The sequence below is a fragment of the Pongo abelii genome, chromosome 19 (genome assembly GCF_028885655.2).
Source record: "Pongo abelii isolate AG06213 chromosome 19, NHGRI_mPonAbe1-v2.0_pri, whole genome shotgun sequence".
NCBI classification, from domain to species: Eukaryota; Metazoa; Chordata; class Mammalia; order Primates; family Hominidae; genus Pongo; species Pongo abelii.
Window position 1 is genome coordinate 95551233 of NC_072004.2, and position 25123 is coordinate 95576355.

The window sequence follows — 25123 nt, forward strand, 5'->3', positions numbered from 1 at the left end:
AGGGCCTTGTCTGCTGGGGGGTGAGGGGGGCTGAGTTAAATGTGACAGCAACCACAGCCGTGGGTGGGGAGGTGGCCTTAGAGACAGCTGACAGCATCGCTTGGATCCACGCTGGACCATTCCTGACTGGGGCATACGGTCTGACCTCCCAGAGCCTGTGAAATGGGTGCCCACCTCTCAGAGTCACCCAGAGGGTTCCCTGGAGAGTGCTGAAGTCACCCCTGTAAGGAAAGGCTAGCCAAAAATGACAGACATGCCTGGGCTGCTCATTTGGAAGTAACTGGAAGTTTCTGGAGAGAGGCGGCAGAGCGGCCTCTTCTCAGTCTTTTTCCACTACATTGGCTACTCCTGATGTCCATCCCTCCCTCAGCTTCCTAGCCCGGCCCCTGACCACTCCTCGCTGCCCTGAGCACCACCTCGGTCCCCTGCCAGGACCCCCATGCCCACCCCTCACCTCCTGTCTGCTCCAAGCAACACTCAAGTCCTCCAGCCCCAGGCCCTGCGCCCCACACGATGCCTTCACTGGTGGGTCCTTGTCCTTACCCCTGCCAGCCCCACCCCAAAGACCTTCCGTGTCCCCAGCCAGCCCTGAGAGTCACTGTGTCTCCTCCATCACCCCCTGGGCCATGTCAGCTGCCAAACGCTGTCTGCCCGGCTTTTCTTTCTCTTAATTGTGCTGCTTTCCCCGAAGGCGGAACGAACACCACACAGATGGCCCCAGCCTCGCTCCTCCCTCAGCAGAGGCCCCCACCCTCCTCTTTCCCAGGCTCCCCAGCCTGCCTCTCGGCCCTTACAGCCTCAGCCCTGCCCTTGGCACATGGCTGCTGAACTGTGCCAGTCTCCTGCGTGGGGACAGACCCACTGCACAGGGAGCCCCAGAACCGCTCAGGCCCCCATCTCTCGGCCACGCCCGCCTTAAAGGAACAGTGTGCAGTGTGGGCTGGCTGGGCCTGGCACCTCCCAGGCCTCGCCTCTCCAGCCCTCCCATTTCTCTTTGGGAGCCTCCCTGGATGGAGCGTGTAGAAGGTGCCTGGCAGGTCCTCCCAGCCTGACTCTTCCCTGTCCACCAAGCAGCCGGGCTGCAGGGGCCCAGCATGGTCCTGTGACTCTCCTAGGCCACCGACGAGTGCACCAAAACCATCCTGGAACTGGAAGAAACACAAAGAAATGTGAGCAGCTCCCTCCTAGAGAAGCAGCAAAAGCTGTCGGTGATTCAGGCAGACTTCGACACACTCGAGGCCGACCTCACCCGGCTTGGGGCCCTCAAACAACAGGTAAACGTGTCCCAGGAGGTCCCTGGGGATAAAGGCCGTGGAACGTGCCACTCGCACAGGGGTCCTGCGTCCCCTAGGTTACAGCCTGTCCTGATCCCAGGCCAGTAATAGCACCACCGGCTGCTCACATGTTTGTGGCTTTGTGATTTCTTCAATTGACAAATGTTGATGGAGTATCCATTATGGGCTGAGCTCATGTTCAGCGTGCGAGGGTTACAAAATAGAACACAGAAAACAAACATCCCTGTGCTCCTAGAGGTTACCTCCTGGGGCAGGAGGAGAGATGATGAGCAAAATAATTTTAAAAGATACAGTGTGTTTTAGCTAGGCATGGTGGTACACACCTGTGGTCCCAGCTACTCAGGAGGCTGAGGTGGGAGGATCGCTTGAGCCTGGGAGGCCGAGACTGCAGTGAGCCAAGGTTGCACCACTGCACTCCAGCCTGGGTGACAGAGGGAAGTCCTGTCTCAAAAAGAAAAGAAAAGAAAAGAAAAGAAAAGAAAAAAGGAAATGGTGTGTTAGGTGGTGGTAAATGCTTTGGAGGAAGATAGACCAGAGAAAGAAGTGTCAGGGGCATTGGGGTGAACTGAGGGATTGACATTTTGAGTTAGGGTGATGCGGGAAGGCCCTGCAGAGCAGACATTGGAGTCCAGACCTGAAGGAGGGGACAGCCCACAAAACCACCCCAGGTGGACAGGAAAGCCCGGCAAGGCAGGAGCCTGAGACTAAGCAAGGGCTACCAGAGGCCAGTGGGGCAGGCTGGGGAGGTTAGGGTATGTAAGACCCAGGCAGAGAGGGCTGGGCCAGACTGTGTGCGGCCTTGGGGAGAGCACGATCATGACTTTGGACTTTTCTCTTGGGGAGGTGGGCACACGGAGGAGGGCGTTGGGGCTGAGAGGTGACTTGGGCTTTAGCGGGCTCCCCCGGCTCTAACATTGCATGTGGATGAAGCATGGATGCAGGGGGACGTCTGCGGCTATTTGCAGTGCTTCAGGGTGGCCCCTGTGGGGCTGGCGAGAAGCCATCAGGCTCTGCATATGCGTGATGCCAACATCGCCCAGTGGGATTCCTGCTGGGTTGGCTGTGGTGTGAGCAGAGACGGGGGTGGAGAATGGCTCCAAGGTTCTGGCCTGGCCAACTGAGATGATGAGGGGAACGTGCCTGGCACTGGGCCTGACACATCCAGGTATCAAGAAGGTTGCCAGGTATCAAGAAGGCACCGGGCACGGTGGCTCACGCCTGTAATCCCAGCACTTTGGGAGGCCACAGCAGGTGGATCACTTGAGGTCAGGAGTTCGAGACCAGCCTGGCCAACATGGCAAAACTCCATCTTGACTAAAAATACAAATATTAGCCAGGCATGGTGGCGGGCGCCTGTAATCTCAGCTACCCAGGCATGGTGGTGGGGGTGGGTGCCTATAATTCCAGCTGATTGGGAGGCTTGAGGCAGGTGAATCACTTGAAGCCAGGAGCCAGAGGTTGCAGTGTGCCAAGATTGTGCCATTGCACTCCAGCCTAGGTGACAGAGCGAGACTGCCTCAAAAAAAAAAAAAAAAAAGAATGCCTGCGGGTCGCGGTGGCTCACACCTGTAATTCCAGCACTTTGGGAAGCTGAGGCAGGCGGATCACGAGGTCAGGAGATCGAGACCATCCTGGCTAACATGGTGAAACCCCGTCTCTACTAAAAAAAAATACAAAAAATTAGCCGGGCCTGGTGGCAGGCGCCTGTGGTCCCAGTTACTCGGGAGGCTGAGACAGGAGAATGGCGTGAACCCGGGAGGCAGAGCTTGCATTGAGCCGAGATCGCACCGCTGCACTCCAGCCTGGGCGACAGAGCAAGACTCTGTCTCAAATAAACAAAAAAAAAGAATGCCTCCTAGACGGTGATGATGGATGACCCATAAAGGCACCGACCCAGTGCCTCTCAGCCTCTTCCCTGAGATCCAGGGGTGCAACACCTTCACGTCGTCCCTTTTCAAGTGTAGGTCTCGCCTCCTCTTCAGCATTTCCTGGAGTCTGAGTTTGTGGGGGGCCAGCAGGTGTCTTTCTTCCGGTTTGCATAGCCCTATATGGAGTTTCTTTTCCTACCTAGAACCTTTCAGAGATTGTGGCCCTGCAGACGCGCCTTAAGCACCTACAGGCTGTGAAGGAGGGGCGCTACGTGTTCTTGTTCCGCTCTAAGCAGTCCCTAGTGCTGGAGCGCCAGCGCCTGGACAAGCGGCTGGCTCTCATCGCCACCATCCTGGACCGCGTGCGGGACGAGTACCCCCAGTTCCAGGAGGCCCTGCACAAGGTCAGCCAGATGATCGCCAACAAGCTCGAGTCACCGGGGCCCTCCTAGGGAGCAGCCTGGATCCCGCTCTGCAAGGCCTCCAGGAAGAGATCCGGAATTGTGTTTATTATGAGGGACTTGGAATCTTTTGTGTTCCTAAAAACCACATGTACCCTCAGAAGGGCATCGTTTAAGAGAAATAAGCCAGCCCCACCCATATGAATCTTTTTAGCCACTCAGCAATTTAATAAACCAGGTAAAATCCTAGCGTTTCCCATGGCATCCCATCGCAAAGACAGAGCCTGTGACTGCAGACCCACACTCCCACACTGGGCTTACTCGTCCAGGTAACACTTTGGTTTGCAGCACTCCCAAATCTGCACGTGCCTCTCACAACACAGCGCTGGCACAGGTCCGCGAGCTGGTGGGCTGAGCAGAGGTGAGAAAGTTAAGGCGGCTCCAGCCAGCCGGGCCCGGGAGGCTGCTCCCCACCAACACTTCCCTCTACTAGGTGCATCTGAAAACCCACAAACCACCTTCTTTACCAGTTTTTCCCATCCCCACCCCTTAGAAAGCTCAGGTCCCTTTTCCTGCCCCCATGTCCCCATTTGAGTTAAATTCAGATCCACAACTTGCAGGAGAAAGTCAGTGGCCCCAGACACACTTAACAGGGTAAGCACTGAAATAAGAGCACGCTGGGGCGTCCACACCAAGGGACTACGCCCCAGTCTGCCCACCTACCTCTTCTCCATCATTAACCCAGCGCTCTTTCTCCCGGGACTTCCAACTACCAATGACCTTGGGGCTTCTTTGCAGTTTAAAGGGAAAATGCTCTACAAAATAATTTCACTTTCATACATTTCAGCAGAAGAATAAAATCTTTTTTCTGAATATCTAATAAGCCTTTCTGAGTAAGGCTTACTTATTCTAAAAGATTGTAGAAATACAGAAACTATAACAGAGGTGGAAGGGAGGGTTTTTCTTTTTTTTTTTTTTTTTTTTTTTTGAGACGGAGTCTTGCTCTGTCACCCAGGCTGGAGTGCGGTGGCGCGATCTCGGCTCACTGCAAGCTGGAAGGGGGGCTTTTAATGCCCCTATGCCCCTACCCAGGAACAGCACCTCTGTGTTTTGGTGTGGCTCCTTTTGTATTTTTCTGCATACACATTAGGCAAGTTAAGGTTATACTGTGTGTTTTTTGTATCTCACATCTAAAAACGTGCTCCTCTTAATGTAAGCATTTTCTCGTTTTATGAAAAAATTCCCCCTGTGTCAGTTTAATGTTTTCTCAATTGTCAGTTTTATGGGTTATCACAATGTTTTGATTATTCCTTTCTGGAATAACTGTGAGCTATGGAGCACACTTAAGGACTTTCCAAATGTTGGCTGTTTCTAACTTGGCGCTGAGCGCCTTTGGCCGCCTTTTCGATGATGCCCTCGGGACGCGTTGGCAGGAGGAATCCCTGGGCGCAAGGCGCGGCTGGGCCAGCCCCTTACAAAGCCCTATGAGCTGCAGCGACCCAGATCGGGGCAGCGGGGGCCACGCCCCATCTCCGACCCCACGGGGACCGGGCCAGGACTGCGCCAGTGGGGCCTCGCTCCATCTCCGACCCCAAGGGGACCGGGGACCGGGGACCGGGCCGGGAATGCGCCAGCGGGGGCCTCGCCCCGTCTCTGACCCCAGAGGAACCGGCAGCGGGCAGCACGCGTGGGCCTCTCCCCCCGGGACGCCGGACGCGCAGCCAGACGCGCTCCCCGGGCCCCTTCCGAGAGCGAGGACGCGCCCAGGCCGGCTCTGCCCGAGCCGCCACTGGGGGGCGTAGCGCGGACGCGCACCCTTGCCTCGGGCGCCTGCGCGTGAGGCCGCGTCACGTGACCCACAGCGGCCCCCGCCGGTCATGTGACCCGCCTCTGCGCGTCCCCGGGCACGACCCCGGAGTTTCCGCGGGCGGCCGGGGCGCGCGTGCGCGGAGGTGAGCGGGGCCGGGGCTGCGGGGCTGGGGCTGCGGGGCTGGGGCTGCGGGGCTTCCCTGAGCGTGGGCCGGGTTGGTGGGGCGGTCGGCTGCCCGCACGGCCTCTCAGTTGGGAAAGCTGAGGTTGTCGCCGGGGCCGCGGGTGGAGGTCGGGGATGAGGCAGCAGGTGGGACAGTGACCTCGGTGACGCGAAGGACCCCGGACACCTCTAGGTTCTCCTCGTCCGCCCGTTGGTCAGCGAGGGAGGCTCTGCGCGTGCCGCAGCTGACGGGGAAACTGAGGCACGGAGCGGGTGAGACACCTGACGTCTGCCCGGCGCTGCCGGCGGTAACATCCCAGAAGCGGGTTTGAACCTGCCTAGCCGTGCCCCCAGCCTCTTCCCCTGAGCGGAGCTTGAGCCCCAGACCTCTAGTCCTCCCGGTCCTTATCTGAGTTCAGCTTAGAGATGAACGGGGAGCCGCCCTCCTGTGCTGGGCTGGGGCTGGAGGCTGCATCTTCCCGTTTCTAGGCTTTCCCCTTTTGATCGACGCAGTGCTCAGTCCTGGCCGGGACCCGAGCCACCTCTCCTGCTCCTGCAGGACGCACATGGCTGGGTCTGAATCCCTGGGGTGAGGAGCACCGTGGCTTGAGAGGGGGCCCCTGGGCCAGCTCTGAGATCTGAGTGTCTGAATCACAAAGACCCCTTTAGGCCAGGCCAGGGGTGACTGTCTCTGGTCTTTGTCCCTGGTTGCTGGCACATAGCATCTAAAACCCTTGGAAACCGAGTGATGAGAGAGCCTTTTGCTAATGTGATGACTGGGGACACCAGGTGGCTTCAGGATGGAAGCAGATGGCCAGAAAGACCAAGGCCTGATGACGGGTTGGGATGGAAAAGGGGTGAAGGGCTGGAGATTGAGTTAATCACCATGGCTTAGTCAACCATGCCTGCATAATGGAAACCCATAAAAACCCACAGGGATCAGCGGGCTTCCCTCCAGGTTGCTGAACACACCAAGGCACTGGAGGGTGGTGCGAGCAGAGAGCACAGAATCACTGCCCCCACCCCACACCAGGCCCCACGCATCTCTTCCATACGGCTGTCTGAGTTTTATCCTTTGTAATAAACCAGCAAATGTAAGAAACGCACTTTCCTGAGTTCTGTGACCCTGAAGAGGGAGTCCTGGGAACCCCTGAATTTATAACTAGTTGATCAAACGTACAAGTGACAACCTGGGGTTTGCCATTGGCCTCTGAAGTGAAGGCAGTCTTGTGGGACTGAGCCCTTAACCTGTGGAGTCTGTGCTGACTCCAGGTAGTGTCAGGAGTGAATTGAATTGTAGGACACCCAGCCATGTCCAGAAAGTTGCAGAATTGATGGGTGTGAGAAAAACCCTACACATTTGATGTCAGAAGTGTGGGTAAAATGTTTCACCCTCCAGCCCAGAGAGCTCTAATTTACCAGTGGCCCACGGTGGAACACCACGTCCGGCCGGGGGCAGAGCGTTCCCAGCCGAGCCTTCTGTAACATGACATGACAGGTCAGACTCCCTCGGGCCCTGAGTTCACGTCTTCCTGGTATGTGACCAGCTCCTAGTACCAGAGAAGGTCTCACGGTCCTCTGCTCCAGGGAGCTTCACTGGCCAGGGGCTGCGTTCTGAAACCCTTCCCTGCCTCTGCTCCAAGGCCCGTTCCTCAGAGACACAGACCCCTCTGATGGCTGACTTTGGTTTGAGGACCTCTCTGCATTCCTCCCCGATGGCCTTGCTCCTAGGACACCTTCTTCCTCCTTCCCTTGGGGTCAGACTTGCATAGGTGCAGTGGCTCTCCCAGCCTTCCCCACACCGTCCCCGTGGTGTATTACACACATCAAAGGGACTCCCCTATTAAAATCCATGCATATTGAATCGCATGTGGGTTCCCGCTGCTCCTGGGAGGAGCTAGACTAATAGAATGTTTGTCATAAAATATTAATGTACAGAGAAGCAAAACAAAGGTAGCTGGCACTTGCTAACCTTACCAGCAGAGTAATGAAAGCGAACCCCCATATCTCATCAGCACGCGACACCCTTGTTGTGTCTGTACCCGAGGCTCCGGGTGCAGCCACTGTTACAGAGACTGTGTTTCTTCCCCATGTACCTCGGGGGCTGGGAGGGGTTCTGATCTGCAAAGTCGCCAGAGGTTAAGTCCTTTCTCTCTTGTGGCTTTGCCACCCCTGGAGTGTCACCCTCAGCTGCGGTGCCCAGGATTGCCCACTGTGGTATATCCGTGCACCAGTCAATAGGAGAGGCAGCAAGGGAAGGTGCTGGGTCCCCCTAAGGACATATGAGTTGCCAGAATGACTTCCGCTGACACCCAGTGGACCAAGCTGCACCTTTATGCAGAAGTGGGGCTCTCAGTCAGGCGTGGTGGTCACACCTGAAATCCCAGCACTTGGAAGGGTCCCAGCCAAGGGGGGTGGATCACTTGAGCTCAGGAGTTCGAGACCATCCTGGGCAACGTGGCGAAATCCCATCTACAAAAATACAAAAAATTAGCTGGGTGCAGTGGTGTGTGCCTATAGTCCCAGCTACTCAGGAGGCTGAAGTGGGAGGATTGCTTGAGTCTGGGAGGTGGAGGTTCCAGTGAGCCAAGATCTCACCACAGCACTCTGGCCCAGGCGACAACTGTTTGGCCTGTTTCAAGTGTCCACCTGCCTTGCTGGTCTTCCTGGGAACATTCTAAGCATGTTTGATTTGTAACATTTTAGTAGACTGTGCAAGTGGTCTGCACTCCCCTGCTGGAGCTTTTCTCGCCGTTCCTTCTGGCCCTTTTCCCCCTCCCCGGTAGACAGCACTGCAGCACCCACCCTGGCCGCCTTACCCCACCTGCCTGGGTGCTGCAGTGCCAGCCACGGTTGATGTCTCAGAGCTGCTTTGAGAGCCCTGTGAGTGCCGCCCCTCCCGCCTCCCTGCTGAGCCCGCTTTCTTCTCCCGCAGGCCTCCAGGAGCTGTCCAGGCCATCTCCAACCATGAGAGTGAGGCACCCGCCCTGCTCCCGCCGGCTGCTGGCCATCTGCGCCCTTGTGTCCTTGGCCACTGCTGCACTCCTGGGGCACATCTTGCTCCATGATTTTCTGCTGGTTCCCCGAGAGCTGAGTGGCTCCTCCCCAGTCCTGGAGGAGACTCACCCAGCTCACCAGCAGGGAGCCAGCAGGCCAGGGCCCCGGGATGCCCAGGCACACCTCGGCCGTCCCAGAGCAGTGCCCACACAGTGCGACGTCCCCCCCAACAGCCGCTTTGACTGTGCCCCTGACAAGGCCATCACCCGGGAACAGTGCGATGCCCGTGGCTGCTGCTACATCCCTGCAAAGCAGGGGCTGCGGGGAGCCCAGATGGGGCAGCCCTGGTGCTTCTTCCCACCCAGCTACCCCAGCTACAAGCTGGAGAACCTGAGCTCCTCTGAAATGGGCTACACGGCCACCCTGACCCGTACCACCCCCACCTTCTTCCCCAAGGACATCCTGACCTTGCGGCTGGACGTGATGATGGAGACTGAGAACCGCCTCCACTTCACGGTGGGCAGGGCAGGGGCGGGGGCGGGGGCCAGGGCAGAGGGTACGCGTGGACAGCGACACACACGCACCTCACAAGGGTGGGGTGCATGTTGCACCGCTGTGTGCTAGGCCCTTGTTGGGAGCAGAGGTGTGAGCAGACAACGGCAGCGCCCCTCGGGGAGCAGTGGGGACACCACGGTGACAGATGCTCCAGAAGGCAGGGCTCAGGGCTCATTCATCTTTATGAAAAGGTGGATCAGGTAGAGTAGGGCTGCCAGAGGTTGCTAATGAAAACAGGATGCCCAGTAAACCTGAACTGCAGATACCCCAGGCATGACTTTGTTTTTTAGTGTAAGGATGCAAAATTTGGGATATATTTATACTAGAAAAGCTCCTTGTTGTTTATCTGAAATTCAGAGTTACCAGGTGTTCTGTATTTTACCTCCATCCTGGGGGAGGTATCCTCCTCCTGGCTCTGCAGATGAGGAAGCCGAGGCTCCGAGAGGCTGAATGTGCTGCCCTACGCCAGGACCTGACCTGTCCTTGGGGTGCGGGTTCTTCTCTGGAGAGTAAGGGGGCTGTGGGGGACATCAATAAACCCCCGTCTCTTCTAGATCAAAGATCCCGCTAACAGGCGCTACGAGGTGCCCTTGGAGACCCCGCGTGTCCACAGCCGGGCACCGTCCCCGCTCTACAGTGTGGAGTTCTCCGAGGAGCCCTTCGGGGTGATCGTGCGCCGGCAGCTGGACGGCCGCGTGCTGTGAGTTCTGGGCTCTGTGCCAGCATGATGGGGAGGGCGACGCGCGTTTGTTTCTCACACGGCCGGGAGGGTGACACGTGTTTATTTCTCACACGGCGGGGAGGGCGACGCGTGTTTCTCACACGGCAGGGAGGGCGATGCGTGTTTGTTTCTCACATGGCAGGGAGGGCAACACGCGTTTGTTTCTCACACGGCGGGGAGGGCGATGTGTGTTTGTTTCTCACATGGCAGGGAGGGCAACACGCGTTTGTTTCTCACACGGCGGGGAGGGCGATGCGTGTTTGTTCCTCACACGGCGGGGAGGGCGACGCGTGTTTGTTCCTCACACGGCGGGGAGGGCGACGCGTGTTTGTTCCTCAGACGGCGGGGAGGGCGACGCGTGTTTGTTTCTCACACGATGGGGAGGGCGACGCGCATTTCTCACAGGGCGCTCCCTGGGTCTTTTACTCAGGTAGGTCTAAATCTCACGTAAACACGTGCTCAGGACTCACCAAGCCCCTGCTTGTCATTTAACTCAGGAAAACTCTCAGAACGACAGCACTTGGATTTGCCTTAATCTTAAGAGAAGTCGCCTTCGGAAATGCGTTTTTCTTTTTTTGCTCATTCACTCAGTGTTCACGCACTGACCCTCCGTGTGCCGGGTGGTTTGGATCCTGCTCCCGGGGACGGACACACAGCGAGGGGAAGCCATAAGCAAGTCCATGCAGACACAGCATCAGGGAGCAGTCATGCAGAGAGCACTCTAGAAGCCAGCTGTGCAGACACAGGGGGCAGGGAAGGCCTCTCTAGAAGCCAGCTGTGCAGACGGTGGGGACAGGGATGGCCCCTCTAGAAGCCAGTTGTGCAGATGCAGGGGACAGGGATGGCCCCTCTAGAAGCCAGCTGTGCAGACTCAGGGGACACGGATGGCCTCTCTGGCAGCCAGCTGTGCGGACGCAGGGGACAGGGATGGCCTCTCCAGAAGCCGGCTGTGCAGATGTTGGGGGCAGGGGTGGCCTCTCTGGAAGCCAGCTGCACAGATGCTGGGGGCAGGGGTAGCCTTTCTGGAAGCCAGCTGTGCAGACGCTGGGGGCAGGGGTGGCCTCTCTGGAAGCCAGCTGTGCAGATGCGGGGGACAGGGGTGGCCTCTCTGAGCTGACCTCTGAATAGAGAGACCCAAGAGAAGTTTCTCAAAACATCTTATCAGGCTAGGTGTGGTGGTTCATGTCTGCAATTCCAGCAGTTTGGGAGGCCGAGGCAAGAGGGTCACTTGAGCCCAGGAGTTCAAGACCAGCCTGGGCAACATAGAGAGACCCCATCTCTAAAAAATAAAAATAAAAAATTAGCTGGGAGTTGTGGCACATGCCTGTGGTCCCAGTTACTCAGGAGGCTGAGGCGAGAGGATCCCTTGAGCCCAGGGGTTCGAGGTTGCAGTGAGCCATGATTTTGCCACTGCACTTCAGCCTTGGTGACAGAGTGAGACCCCGTCTCAAAAAACAAACAACAAACAGGCATCTTATCAGATCTTGGTCTTGAAAGCACTCAGCGTAGTCTTGCCCAGGGGAGGGCGGGTGCAGTGTGAGCACGTCCTGTGAAATTAGCTGTGATGTGTTAACAGAGGACACGTCTTCCTGTGGACCGGGTTTATCTGCGGCTTTCATTTCTCGGAGGTGCTGTTTGCCTTGCACTTGACCCCCAGCAGACCTCAGGGGTCCCTCCGGGGCATGGCTGGGCCGGGATCTGGGAGGACTTTGGCCACAAGCTCCTAGGCCTGGAAAGGTTCTGTTCAGCCCCTGCCCAGCCTTGCTTGGGGTCATGGGACAGGCATGTGTGCCAATTCTGGTACCGGCCAGTTTCTGGAGGTCAGCCCCTTGGGGGCCCATCAGGGGTGGTGTGGGCCCAGCCGGGCGGTGCGCCTCTTCTGATGTGCCCTGAGAGTTTATCACACTGGTACCAGGGTGCCAAGGACTACAGGGCTCGGCACGGCCACCTGTCCAGGGTCAGTGTGCTGCAGGGCTGGCCAGGCCACTCCGCCCTCCCAGGGCACCAGGGCCTGGGGGTGCTCTCTGGGTGCTCTTGGGCTCGTCTGGCCTCTTGGGTGTGAGCAAGCCTGGCTGGCCTCTGTCCCGCAGGCTGAACACGACGGTGGCGCCCCTGTTCTTTGCGGACCAGTTCCTTCAGCTGTCCACCTCGCTGCCCTCGCAGTACATCACAGGCCTCGCCGAGCACCTCAGTCCCCTGATGCTCAGCACCAGCTGGACCAGGGTCACCCTGTGGAACCGGGACCTCGCGCCCACGGTACAGCAGTGGGCAGCGGGCGGGGGTGCCGAGCTGGGGAGCGCAGGTGCTGAAGCGCCATCTCCTGCATGTCCCAGCCTGGTGCGAACCTCTACGGGTCTCACCCTTTCTACCTGGCGCTGGAGGACGGCGGGTCGGCACACGGGGTGTTCCTGCTGAACAGCAATGCCATGGGTAAGCTGGCCGCCTCCCAGCGCCCGGGCCGGGGTCTCCTCCGTGCTGCCTGCCCTGGAGACTGGAGGTCCACACGAGGGGCCCTGGGCATGGTGCTGGGCCTCGTGTTTTCTGGGAAATGGGTCCCATGGGCTGATGCGTCTCCCAGCTGTGGCCTTCTGTGCTCCTAAGGAGGGTTCTGGGGCCCTGCCTGGAGGTGGGCTGGCGCCACATATCTTTCCGTCCCGTGCCAGGTTCCTCCTGAGTCAGGCTTAGCACGGCTTCCCCAGGCCACTCTGAGCTCCCCATGGGGAGAGAGCCTCACTCTCCGCCTGTGATTGGCCCATCTGTGGGGTGCAGAGCCCTCCAGGTGAAGAATCTGTCCCCCAACCCCAGAGCTGCTTCCCTTCCAGATGTGGTCCTGCAGCCGAGCCCCGCCCTTAGCTGGAGGTCGACAGGTGGGATCCTGGATGTCTACATCTTCCTGGGCCCGGAGCCCAAGAGCGTGGTGCGGCAGTACCTGGACGTTGTGGGTAGGGCCTGCTCCCTGGCCACGGCCCCCACCCCGAGGCTCCCTCCCCCCCTCACTCATGAAGTCGGCGTTGGCCTGCAGGATACCCGTTCATGCCGCCATACTGGGGCCTGGGCTTCCACCTGTGCCGCTGGGGCTACTCCTCCACCGCCATCACCCGCCAGGTGGTGGAGAACATGACCAGGGCCCACTTCCCCCTGGTGAGTTGGGGTGGTGGCAGGGGAGGCAAGGGGCTGGCCGGGACGCGTCTCCTTCGGCCCCAGCAGACGGTCCCATGTTGTGGCTGCAGGACGTGCAGTGGAACGACCTGGATTACATGGACGCCCGCAGGGACTTCACGTTCAACAAGGATGGCTTCTGGGACTTCCCGGCCATGGTGCGGGAGCTGCACCAGGGCGGCCGGCACTACATGATGATCGTGGTGTGTGCCCCCACACCGTGGGTCTTTGGGAAGGGGGCCGCCCGGTGCCCAGTGGCTCCTTCTCTGTGCAGCATCATCCTCGTGCCTGTGTGGTCACCGAGGGTGTTTTCTGAGGGTCTTTGTGATATCGAGGGAATATCAAGAAGTTTGCAGGCTTGGCCCCTGCTGTCCAGGGAGGTCGGGTTTGAGGGTCTCCAGAAATGGCCGGGTGCTACTCAGGGTTCTATCAGATGCAGGTTACTTGAACTGCCTTAAAGCAAAAGGCCAGGGGCACGATAAGCTGATGTCGCCTGGTCCTGGAAAGTGGAGGGCCTGGTGGGCCTGGGCGTGGGTATCTCTGGAACTGTGGAGGCTCCGTGTGCCTTCTGGCCGTGCCTCTCCTTCAGGCCGGCTCTGAATTCCTGGAAAGGACGGCGTGAGTGAGGGCAGCTTCCAGCTTCCAGCCCTCATGCTGGCACCACAGAGCAGAGACTTCTTCCCATCAGCTCCCATAGAAAAGTCTCAGAGCAGGACTCTTGAGTCACCCAGCACAAAGAGGCCCTTCCCTGAGCCAGTCCCACAGCCAGAAGGATGCAGTTTGGGGGCTGGTCCAGCCCGAGTCTGGTGCCTGGCACCATGGCCAGAGGAGGAGGTAGGAGGCAGGGCGAGCTGAAAAGACCCAACAGTTCCTGCCAGGAAGATCCGCTTCAGCAGAGGAAGCACAGATGAGATGTGGGGCTGTGCTGATGCTGCCTGTTTCCATCCCTGCCTTCTGCGGGCAGCAAACATTAGTAGCCCCTAAGAGCAGGAGTGGAAACACAGACCTTTTCTTTCTCACATTTTTTTAATTATAAAAGAAAAGTGATTACTATAGAACACTTGGGAAACTCTAGAGATTTAAAGAAAAGGTAAAGCTTCCATTCCGGCACGCCCCTCATCAGCCAGCTAGTCTTGACTCCCCCGGCCCTGGCTCCTCTCCAGGCGGGCGTGTGCAGGTACACAGGCAGGCATGCTGTACACACACATGATGTCATCTCCAGCCTCATCCTCTCACTGTCTCAGTTTCCTGTTCTCCCTGTGGCTGGCGCCACGGCTCTGGGCCACCCTCACCTTGACGGGTTTTCCTCTTCCCAGGATCCTGCCATCAGCAGCTCGGGCCCTGCGGGGAGCTACAGGCCCTACGACGAGGGTCTGCGGCGGGGGGTCTTCATCACCAACGAGACCAGCCAGCCGCTGATTGGGAAGGTAAGGCGAGGGTCCAGGGGACGGGTTAGAAAGCAGAGGCCTCCAGCCAGGGGGAGCCGGCAGCTGCTCAGGAAGAGGGTGGGATTTGAGGAGCCATCACGCCCAGTGGGACAGTTGAGAGGAATGGGCCACAGTGGCCCATGACGATGGTAGCTCCTACAAGGGATGCCCCTGTGAGTTCTTCCATCAGCAGGCCTTTGACTTCATGGGCAGCTGGGCCTGGCCCAGGCACAAGCTCTGCAGACCCTCAGTGAGGCCTTAGGGTCCTCCTTGTCCTCCCAGCCCCCCAGGGGCCTCCGGGCAGGGCCCCCGCTGAGGGAGCAGCTAGGGAGGGTCTGGTGCGGATGTGAGACTGCCTGGCAGGGCTTGCACGGGGCCGTCTCCACTGCCCTTCTCCCTGACGCTCTCTGGTTCTGCAGCCCAGCCCCTGGGTGGATGTGTTGGGGGTGGCCTCTCGTTTTCCCAGGGCTGAGGCCCCTTGGCCCCGCATCAGTGCCTTGTGGAGAAAGAGCTGCTCACTGTCCCCCAGGGTGCAGGTCTCAGATTTGTAAATGTGGGCGTCCACTAAGAGTGAGGCTGCCCGTCTGCTTGGGCTGAGGCTCAGTGGGGCTTCCGTGCAGGCCCTGGGTGGGGCCAGGTCTCCCCACTCCAGCCTCTCATTGTCCAGGTATGGCCCGGCTCCACTGCCTTCCCCGACTTCACCAACCCCGCAGCCCTGGCCTGGTGGGAGGACATGGTGGCTGAGTTCCATGACCAGGTGCCGTTCGACGGCATGTGGATTGTAAGTATGGCCCCCTCCTGAGCGTCCCCAAGGCCTCTGGGGACTACCCCACCCTCCTCACTCTGGGCAGAGCCACCCACCAGCAAGGCTTCTCTTGCAGGACATGAACGAGCCTTCCAACTTCATCAGGGGCTCTGAGGACGGCTGCCCCGACAATGAGCTGGAGAACCCACCCTACGTGCCTGGTCAGCTCGCCCCCCCACCTACCCTGGAGACTTAATCGAATCAGAGACTCCCTTGTCTGGCCTGGGAGACTCAGCGCCCTCATCTCTGAGAAGCAGATGGGCCAGTCAGGAAAGGGGTGGGAGGGGAACCCCAGGAGAAAGGCTCAGGCTGGGAGACTCAGCCAAGCAGTGCAGACAGGGTGGGTGCGGAGGCACAGGCCCTGCTGGAGGAGAAGCCGCTCACGGGTGCTTGCCGGAGCGCAGTGAGGCCGACTCGACTCAGGGCCATCTCGATAGGCGCAGGGACCATGCAGCGGAGACCTACCCACCCATGGGGAGAGGTCAGGCCCAACTCGAACGCAGCACGGGCAAGTGGATTTCTAGCCAGGGAGCAGGGTGGGGTCAGAGGTGGGAATTACCAAGAGGAAGCATGGGGGACGGGGATTCTGGCTGAACTGACCCAGCAGGATTCTTGCCAAAGGCAGGCCAGGGTGACCAGACATCGCCTGAGGGGTGGTGGAGGATAGGGCTTCTCGCCAAACTGTCTTAGCAGGAATGGCAGAAACTGGATTTTACAAGGAAGTACACGATGGGCCTGGGAGGTTTGGGGGCCTGAGGCTGTAGCTTGGCCAAGCAAAGAATCGGTCAGAGGATGGGGTTTGGGGCTTAGATAAACAGGCAGGGGAGTGCTTGAAATGGGCCAAGAGATGGTGGATGTGAAGTCTGGGGGTCTGCAGAGTCCAGCCTCCAGCACCCACCCAGCCCTGTCTTGGAAGCAGTGGAGATGGTGCAGGATGTGCCCCAGATTCCCTGGGTAATGCCAGCCCCACAGGGGCGTGGGGAGTGGCTGCAGGTGCACCTCCAGGGCCAGCCTGAAGAGGCAGCGACCTGCACAAGGGCTCCCGGGAGGTGGTGGGCAGGGAGGGCACCTTGGAACCTGCAGGGAGGAAGCTCCCTGGAAACCAGCCCCCGCCTCTTCCAGGGGTGGTTGGGGGGACCCTCCAGGCGGCCACCATCTGTGCCTCCAGCCACCAGTTCCTCTCCACACACTACAACCTGCACAACCTCTATGGCCTGACCGAAGCCATCGCCTCCCACAGGTGAGGGCCCCGTCCCGCCCCGCTGGGCTCTGCCCTCACAGCCTGTCCTACAAGGTTGGGGCCTCTGCAGGGCCTCAGGGAGGAGGAAAGGCGGAGGCCCAGACCACCTGGGGCCCGCTGGCAGCCTGAGTGCTCTCCCCACCCCCTGCCTGTACCCCAGCCTGAAGCTGGAGTGCTCCTTCCCACTTTATGCCTGGGGCTTGGAGAGGAAGGACCCTGGATGCTGACAGGGAGTCTGCATCAGCGGGGACCTCATGACTCCTGTGAGGCTGGTGGAGGGGGTGGTCCTGGCTCACCCGCAGGCATCAGGTGGCCCGGACAGAGGCAACTGTGCCCGCAGACATGGGCAGTAGCCTCGCCGTCCTCCTCCCCAGCCTCTGCCTCATCCCAGAAAGCTCCTTGCTCCCAGCTCTGCCCTGCTGGTGACAGGGTTCCCGAGTGACCCTGCTCCACACAGCCCTCACGGTGTCCCCCACCAACCCAGGGCACTGGTGAAGGCTCGGGGGACACGTCCATTTGTGATCTCCCGCTCGACCTTTGCTGGCCACGGCCGATATGCCGGCCACTGGACGGGGGACGTGTGGAGCTCCTGGGAGCAGCTCGCCTCCTCCGTGCCAGGTGAGCTCCTACCAGGAGGGGCTGCTCAGCAGAGTAGAGCCGGGGGCCTCTATGGGAGGCTTGCCGGGGCCCCCCGCCCACTCAGCGGATGGGGCTCTGGGTCACTTGGCCTGAGCTGGCTCTGCTGCAGCAGCCTGAGGCCCAGCCCGACTCTGCCCTCCCAGAAATCCTGCAGTTTAACCTGCTGGGGGTGCCTCTGGTCGGGGCCGACGTCTGCGGCTTCCTGGGCAACACCTCAGAGGAGCTGTGTGTGCGCTGGACCCAGCTGGGGGCCTTCTACCCCTTCATGCGGAACCACAACGGCCTGTTCAATCTGGTAGGGTGGGGGTGGCGGCGTGGCAGGTGGCGATCCCACCCACCCAAGACTCTCCCCTGGGAATCCCACCCCCGCTGGAGAAGCACCCCATGCTGGGTGGCTAAGAAGTGCAGCTCTCCCGAGGCGGGGACTCCAGGGGACCTCGGCCCCAGGACCCAAGTGCTTCCTTTGCCCCCGCCTGCCCTGCAGCCCCAGGAGCCATACAGCTTCAGCGAGCCAGCCCAGCAGGCGATGAGGAAGGCCCTCACCCTGCGCTACGCACTCCTCCCCCATCTCTACACGCTGTTCCACCAGGCCCACGTTGCCGGGGAGACCGTGGCCCGGCCCCTCTTCCTGGAGTGAGTGACCTGGGCAGGGGCCGTGGCCCATGTGTGCCCTGGGGGAGGGGCATGTAACACCCGGGCAGCCCCGTCCTGCTGTGGGCTGTGTTCCCCGGGAGCCAGCAGGTTGCTGCTGAGTGAGACAACATTTGGGCCTGGCTTAAGGGGGAAGGGCAGCAAGAAAACCCAGTCATATCCCCCAGACAGGCCACAGTACACACGAGGAGTTCCTAACAACAGCCCCTCACATCAGTGTGTTGAGGGAGGACTCCCAGAGGGTAAGGTGATTAGTTAACTATTTGCAGAAGTCAATTTATTTTTCTTGCGTACTGTAGAAACATAAGTTTCAGATAAATTAAATAGTTAATGTCAAAAATCAAGCCGTGGAGGCCAGGCGTGGTGGCTCACGCCTGTAATCCCAGAACTTTGGGAGGCTGAGGTGGGTGGATCACCTGAGGTCAAGAGTTCGAGGCCAGCCTGGCCAACATGGTGAAACCCCATCTCTACTAAAAATACAAAAATTAGCCAGGCATGGTGGCGGGCACCTGTAGTCCCTGCTACTCAGGAGGCTGAGGCCAGAGAATCCCTTGAACCTGGGAGGAGGAGATTGCAGTGAGCCGAGATCACGCCACTGCACTCCAGCCTGTGTGACTCCATCTCAAAAAAAAAAAAAAAAAAAAATCAAGCTGTGAAAGACTCCACAGGAAAAGAGAAGAATGTGTATCTCTGCTGTGGAGGCAGAGGGCTAAGTATCAAGGCAAAAAGAAAGGGAAAGGTTTCATTTAGAAAAAGAAGGTAAACTTTATTTGACCATAGCAGAAAAAAAAATGTAAATCTCTGAATATAAACACAAAAAGATTAAAACTGCTCTGAACATGGACTATAACAGCGGAGAAGGCATTGTCAATAAAACGGCAAATAGTCACTCTTCCTAATAGATAGAGAACTCATATATTGGTAAGACCAAGACTGAGAACCCAATTGGAGGAACACTATTTACAAGACAGGAGATTTGAATTGTATCCACACATTCTTCACCAGGAAATCCAAGAAACGCAATTTGTGTTTTAATTACTATTTTAGTGACCTTGTCGTTTCTCTCACTACCTAATTTTTTTTTTAGTGGTTGCCCTAGGGATTACAATTAACATCTTAAATTTTAGCCTTGTTGAAACTGATGCCAACTTGCTTTCAATAGTATAAAAAAGCTTTGCTTCTATATGGTTTCCATTGCCTCTCGTTCCTCTGTGCTGTTACACGTCTGTATACATTATGAGCCCATCCACGCAGATTTATAATGACCACCTTATTCAATTGTCTTTTAAGTCAAATAGGAGGGAAAAATGGGTTACGAACAAAAAGTACATACATACTGTCTGCCTTTTATATTTACCGATGTAGTTACCTTTACCCATGGTTTTATTTCTTCATGTGGCTTTGACTTCTTGTCTAACATCTTGCATTTACAGCAGAAGGACTCCCTTTAGTATTTATTGTAGGGCAGCTCTGCTAGTGATGAATTCTCTCAGTTTTTGTTGACTTCAGAGTCTCTTAATTTCTCCTTCATTTTTTGAAAGTTCTGCTCAATGTAGGGTTCTTGACTGGTGGTCGTTTCTCTGAACACTTTGAACTTGTCAGCCCATGGCCTCCGTGGTTTCTGCTGAGTAGCTTCTGTCTTGCCTCTTCCCAGATTCTCTGTCTTTGGCCTTTGAAGGCCCCATGATGTGTCTAGGTGTAGATCTCTGAGTTTATCTTACTGGGAGTTTGTCGAGCTTCTTGGATGTATACATTGATGTTTTTCATCAAACTTGGGCGGGTTTTCAGCCATTATTTCATAAAATATTTTTTCTGCCGCTTTCTGTCTTCTACTCTGGGACTTCCGTCAAGCACACATTGGTATGCTTGACGGTGCCCAGGGGTCTCTGCAGCTCTGTTGACTCCTTCCTCGTGTTTTCTTTCTGTTTTTCAGACTGCATAGTCTCAATTGCCCTGTCTTCAAGGTCACTGATTTTTTTTTCCACCAGTTCTCATCTGCTGTTGAGCCCCTCTAGTGAACTTCCCATTTTAGTTGCTCTCTTTTCAACTCCAGAATTTCTGTTTCATTCCTTTACGTTTCTCTCGTTAAGGATATTCCCTATCTGGTGAGTCATGTTCTCACACTTTCCTTTAGTTCTTTAGACATGGTTTCTCTGAGCTCTTTGAACACATTTAAAGTAGCTGATGTAAAGTTTTTATCTAGTAAGTCCGATGTCTGGGCTTCTTTAGGGACAGTTTTTATTAACTACTGTCCCCCCCATCTGTGGGCCATACTTTGTTTCTTTGCCTGTCTCATACATTTTTGTTTCAGACTGGACATTTTAAACGCAACTGCTGTGGTCATCAGATTCCCCATCCCTCTCAGGCCTCGTTGCTATTGCTGATTGTTTTGTGACTTTCTTGAGCTAATTCCATAAGGTCTGTGTTCTTCATTGTGTGTGGCCACCAAAGTCTCTGCTTGACTAGCTTAGTGGACAGCCAATAATTGAACAGATATCCTTCACAGGTGGCATCCGTGAGTCTCCCAGCCTTTGCTGGGGTGAGGTGGGGAGTGCTGTCAACACTTAGCTAGGCCAAGGATTCTTGCTGTTCTTACAAAGATTCAGCCGTTTTGTTAAATACATGCTCCCCAGATGGCTGCAAACCCTTGGTTAGTTTCAAGAGTCCTAAAAATGTCAATTCTGACCATTTTTGCCGATGTTCCTGTTTTCACAGAGGAGAGGATCTTCAGAGGGACTTATTCCACCCTTTTCACTGACATCACTCCAAGAAATGTATTTTGCAAGAAATATTTTGAAGCAGAAAGACACCATTTATTTTGCCCGTGAATTAGAATACATTAGAGAAAATGAGACTATCCCTTGCTGGCAGGAACACAGTGACACAGTAGGGTGGAATATAAATTGGCACATTTGTGGAAAGCAACAGTACATATCAATGTTTTTGAGATTCACATTGATGCGTTAATTTTACAAATAGAAATAGGGCCTAAAGAAGTCACCTCAAAAGGCATGAAAGCTCCATCAATGTATCCATGCAGGGATCATAGCTGAGCACTGGATGCCCCCTGCACGTCCAGGGGCAGGAAACAGGACGGGGGCAGAGCTGCGTCACAGGGCAGGACAGTCTCCGTTAGACGGAGAATCGTCCGCAGAGCTGCTTGCACGTGTACATTCATCTTTTTGTCAGATGTTAATTCAAGTTGCCTTTGGTTGTGGGACTGGGGGGATCTTTTCTCTTTGTTGATACTTTTTTGTACTTTCCAAATACTTGACCGATGAGCACGTGCTGCCTTGGTCACCGGAGGATAAGTGAGCAAGCAAAGTGAGGCCAGTGCTGTGTCCATCCTGGTGCCTCAAGCACAAGCCCCTATTCCTGCCCTGAGCCCAGCTGCCGGAATGTCCGGGGAGAAGGCATCTCCCAGCTCTGGCATTGACTTCTGTCTGCTGGAATCATCCCTGCCTGTCTGACCTGAGTCCTCCAAGTCCTCCGGCACCTTGAGCTCCAGAGAGCAGAATTCAGGCTCTTCCTGTGCTTCCCTGGGGGCGGGCATGCAAGTCAGCCCCATCCCATTCATCACCCGTATGCCTGTGTGCCCATCCCCCTTGCAGGTTCCCCAAGGACTCCAGCACCTGGACTGTGGACCACCAGCTCCTGTGGGGGGAGGCCCTGCTCATCACCCCAGTGCTCCAGGCTGGGAAGGCCGAAGTGACTGGCTACTTCCCCCTGGGCACATGGTACGACCTGCAGACGGTGAGTCTGGGGACCCTAAACCCCGGGGAGGCAGGAGACCAGAGCAGCCCTCCCACCTGCCCCCTCCACCCAGTTGGTGTGACCGGGTGGTGGAAAGAGGAACGTATGTGTTGAGTCCTGGCCATGTGCCAGGCTCCCATCCGGCTGCTCCGCACCCATCAGCCTCTCTGCTCCTCACACCATCCCCATTTCCCAGATGAGCAGACTGAGGCCTGCTTGCAAAACCTGCCCGAGTCCCACGGCCATCACAGGCTCTGCTGAACTGGCATACCCAGGCCTCTCAGGCTCTGTCCCCACTCAGTGGTCAGGAGGGTCCCTACAGTGAGCCCTGAGTCTGCACCTGAAGTCACAGTTCAGCCCGTCTGTGCCAGGCCTCCTAGGCCTCCACGTGGAGCCCCGGGAGATGGAGAGCATGGTTCCTGAGGACAGCATGGGGGCCTCAGCACGGCCCAGAATCCTCAAAGTGACGTCTCCCTCCAGGTGCCAATAGAGGCCCTTGGCAGCCTCCCGCCCCCACCTGCAGCTCCCCGTGAGCCAGCCATCCACAGCGAGGGGCAGTGGGTGACGCTGCCGGCCCCCCTGGACACCATCAACGTCCACCTCCGGGCTGGGTACATCATCCCCCTGCAGGTACCTGGGCCAGGCGGCTATGGTGGAGGTATGGATAGCACACTGCAGAGCTGGAGGAGGCACAGGGAGATGGTTGGGGAGACGCCCAGGCGGGGCTTCTGAGGGGCCGCCACCCCCAGTGTAGGTTACCAAGGAGCCAGCCAGGCCAGTGAGGTGGGGAGGGCACAGCCCCGCAAAGGCGTGGAGTGCGGCCGGCAGGACCTCCGTGGTCTGCACGGTGGAGGTTCTGCCGGGCCCGGCCTCCAGCAGCCGTGGGATGGCACTTGAGGTGGGGAGGGTCTCGGGTCATCACCACGGGGTTCCAGCCCCTGCGGCCGCAGGCTTTCCTGCAGATCCTAGTCCCTGGCAGCCTGGTGCTGTCCCAGCCTAGCATTCCCAGGCCCTGCAGGCCTCCACCTCCACCAGGGTGGGGATGATGACATCATGTGTCCTTCCCTTTCCAGGGCCCTGGCCTCACAACCACAGAGTCCCGCCAGCAGCCCATGGCCCTGGCTGTGGCCCTGACCAAGGGTGGGGAGGCCCGAGGAGAGCTGTTCTGGGATGATGGAGAGAGCCTGGAAGTGCTGGAGCGAGGGGCCTACACACAGGTCCTCTTCCTGGCCAGGAATGTGAGTCCTGGGGCTGCTCAGGCTGGTGGGCAGGGGCCGGCTCGGGGTTGAGAAGGGGTGAGGGGACCTGGGCTTGGGGGTGCCACGATGGCCACCTGCCACTAGGACACTCTACCAGGTGGTCTGGGGTCCTAGAGTGAGCAGTGGGGCTGTGCACTCTGCCCTTTCGTCTACACAGAGGGAGGTCACCCCCCTGATGCCATCATGAGTCCCTGTTCTCATGGGTGTCCCTGCCCCAGCTGTCTGCTGACACCTCCACATTCTCTGTCTTTTCATCTCTCTCTGCTCGGCCCAGAACACGATTGTGAATGAGCTGGTACATGTGACCAGTGAGGGAGCTGGCCTGCAGCTGCAGAAGGTGACTGTCCTGGGCGTGGCCACGGCGCCCCAGCAGGTCCTCTCCAACGGCGTCCCTGTCTCCAACTTCACCTACAGCCCCGACACCAAGGCAAGAGGGCCCAAAGTGGCACAGGGCTCGCGTCCCCCAGCCGTGGTGCAGGGGGCAGAAGGTGCTAGGGGTCCTGGTGACCCGATGCCAGGAACAGAGGATGCTGGGACCTCCCAAGGGGGTCTTTGGGGAGGAGTGGGAAGGGTCAGGCCACACAGGCTGTGCCTTTCCTCCTCCTGTGTCTACCCGTGGGTGATGGGGCCACGATGACGATCTTTGAGCTGTGTTTAAGCGGCACCGCGTTTCTGGCGCGCGTCAAGGTGACCCGCACTGAGAGCGGGGTCCTCCTGCGCCTGCTGGGGAGGAACCGGGTGTGAAGCATCCCAGGGCCAGACGGAGCCATCCCCTGAGCGCCGGGCCTCACTGCTGCTGGGATCTCGGGGCCAGATGGAGCCGCCTTCTGAGCGCTGGGGACTCACTGCTGCTGGGATCTCGGGCTGCTCCATTTGTGCTCTCTCTTTTCCAGGTCCTAGACATCCCTGTCTCGCTGATGATGGCAGAGCAGTTTCTCATCAGCTGGTCTTAGCCAGGCGGAGTGTGTTAGTCTCTCCAGAGCGAGGCTGGTTCCCCAGGGAAGCAGAGCCTGTGTGCGGGCAGCAGCTATGTGCGGGCCTGGGGGTTGGATGCATCACCTGGAGCCGGGCACTAACCGTCCCAAGCTGCCACATTGCTTGTTTCCACCTCCTGGGCCGGGGCTCTGGCTCCCAACATGTCTAGGAGAGGTTTCTCCCTAGATCGCACTGTGGGCCAGGGCCCTGGAGGGCTGCTCTGCGTTAATAAGATTGTAAGGTTTGCCCTCCTCACCTGTTGCCGGCGTGTGGGTAGTGTTAGCCACCCCACTCCATCTGTCCCCAGCACCGGAGAAGGGGGTGCTCGGGTGGAGGTGTGGGGTGTGCACCTGAGCTCCTGCTTCGCGCTTACTGCTCTGCCCCAACGCGATCGCTGCCCGGCTGCCCAGAGGGCTGGATGCCTGCCGGTCCCCGAGCAAGCCCGGGAACTCAGGAAAATTCACAGGACTTGGGAGATTCTAAATCTTAAGTGCAATTATTTTTAATAAAAGGGGCATTTGGAATCAGCTTCTGCTGGTCTCTCTGGGATTCAGGGCAGGGAGGTTGTGTCCAGGGGCCGTGGAACAGAGGCAGCTCCTTTGTCCTCAGCAGGCCCCCAGACATTCCCACAGTGGGTATGCACCATCCTCTGTCTCAAGCCGGCATCCATCACGTCATGTTCCCGTGTCACGAGGCCTGACGTCACCTCATGTCCTGTCCCCATCTCACCTCACATCATGTCACCTCACGTCCCCGCATCACCTAAAGCCCCATGCACCTTCGTGTCCCATACCCCCATCTCACATCCCTACCTCATGTCCCCATGTCACCTTCACGTCCCATCTCGCCTCAGCTCTCCTCCCCTGCCCAGCCCACCTCCCCTCCCCTCCCCTCCCCACCTTACCTCCCCTCCTCACCTCCCCTCCTCTCCTCACCTCCCCTCCCCTCCTCACCTCCCCTCCTCTCCTCACCTCCCCTCCTCACCTCCCTTCCCCTCCCCTCCTCACCTCCCTTCCCCTCCCCTCCTCACCTCCCTTCCCCTCCCCTCCTCACCTCCCTTCCCCTCCCCTCCTCACCTCCCCTCCTCACCTGACCTCCCTTCCCCATGTCACCTCCCCTCCCCACCCCACCTCACCCCCTCTCCACTCCTCACCACCTCTCCTCATTCATCCTCACACTCCTGCCTCCCGCATCTCTAAGGTGACTGGGGAATATCCAGTGGGTGTCAGGCATGTGGGGGGAGATGTGGCCCCCAGGGCTGTGTAGACAACAGGACCCTGCAAGGAATGGGCCTTCCAAGAGTGGGGCCTAAGACCTTAGGCAGAGGCCAGAAATCTGTCCCCAAGTGATGCAGTTAGAGAGGATTTCAGGCCCAGGTTCTCCCTGGCAAGCCCAAAGAAAGGGAA

The 25123-nt window shown here is 57.9% G+C and overlaps 2 protein-coding genes across 5 annotated transcripts in view; both read left to right on the forward strand.

The window, feature by feature from the left end:
* The window catches only part of CCDC40 (coiled-coil domain 40 molecular ruler complex subunit), a 65897-nt gene extending 62084 nt beyond the window's left edge, over positions 1-3813 (forward strand). For all 3 annotated transcript variants that reach the window (XM_024234891.3, XM_054535845.2, XM_054535846.2), the window contains exons 19-20: positions 1116-1274; positions 3367-3813. In XM_024234891.3, the coding sequence (XP_024090659.3) occupies positions 1116-1274; positions 3367-3615 (408 nt within the window). In that variant the 3' untranslated portion in view covers positions 3616-3813. The remainder of the gene's footprint in view (positions 1-1115; positions 1275-3366) is intronic.
* Positions 3814-5070: 1257 nt separating this feature from the next.
* On the forward strand, positions 5071-24244 carry GAA (alpha glucosidase). 2 transcript variants are annotated; one of them, NM_001132912.2, is given in 21 exon segments: positions 5490-5516; positions 5730-5809; positions 8472-9049; positions 9643-9788; positions 11900-12065; positions 12143-12239; positions 12632-12751; positions 12832-12950; positions 13040-13171; positions 14285-14395; positions 15063-15176; positions 15277-15361; positions 16323-16440; positions 16925-17058; positions 17223-17374; positions 17564-17712; positions 21342-21483; positions 21964-22113; positions 22557-22721; positions 23017-23169; positions 23636-24241. In NM_001132912.2, coding segments are annotated over 19 exon segments (2859 nt in total). In that variant the 5' UTR covers positions 5490-5516; positions 5730-5809; positions 8472-8503; the 3' UTR covers positions 23696-24241.
* Positions 24245-25123: the final 879 nt, after the last annotated feature.

Excerpts from the sequence above, each read along its gene's own strand:
- GAA (XM_009252108.4), top strand. The coding sequence starts at position 8,504 with ATGAGAGTGAGGCACCCGCCCTGCTCCCGCCGGCTGCTGGCCATCTGC. Across the intron at positions 12,066-12,142 it reads ACCGGGACCTCGCGCCCACG|CCTGGTGCGAACCTCTACGG; the intron begins GTACAGCAGTGG and ends TGCATGTCCCAG. Across the intron at positions 22,114-22,556 it reads GGTACATCATCCCCCTGCAG|GGCCCTGGCCTCACAACCAC; the intron begins GTACCTGGGCCA and ends TTCCCTTTCCAG.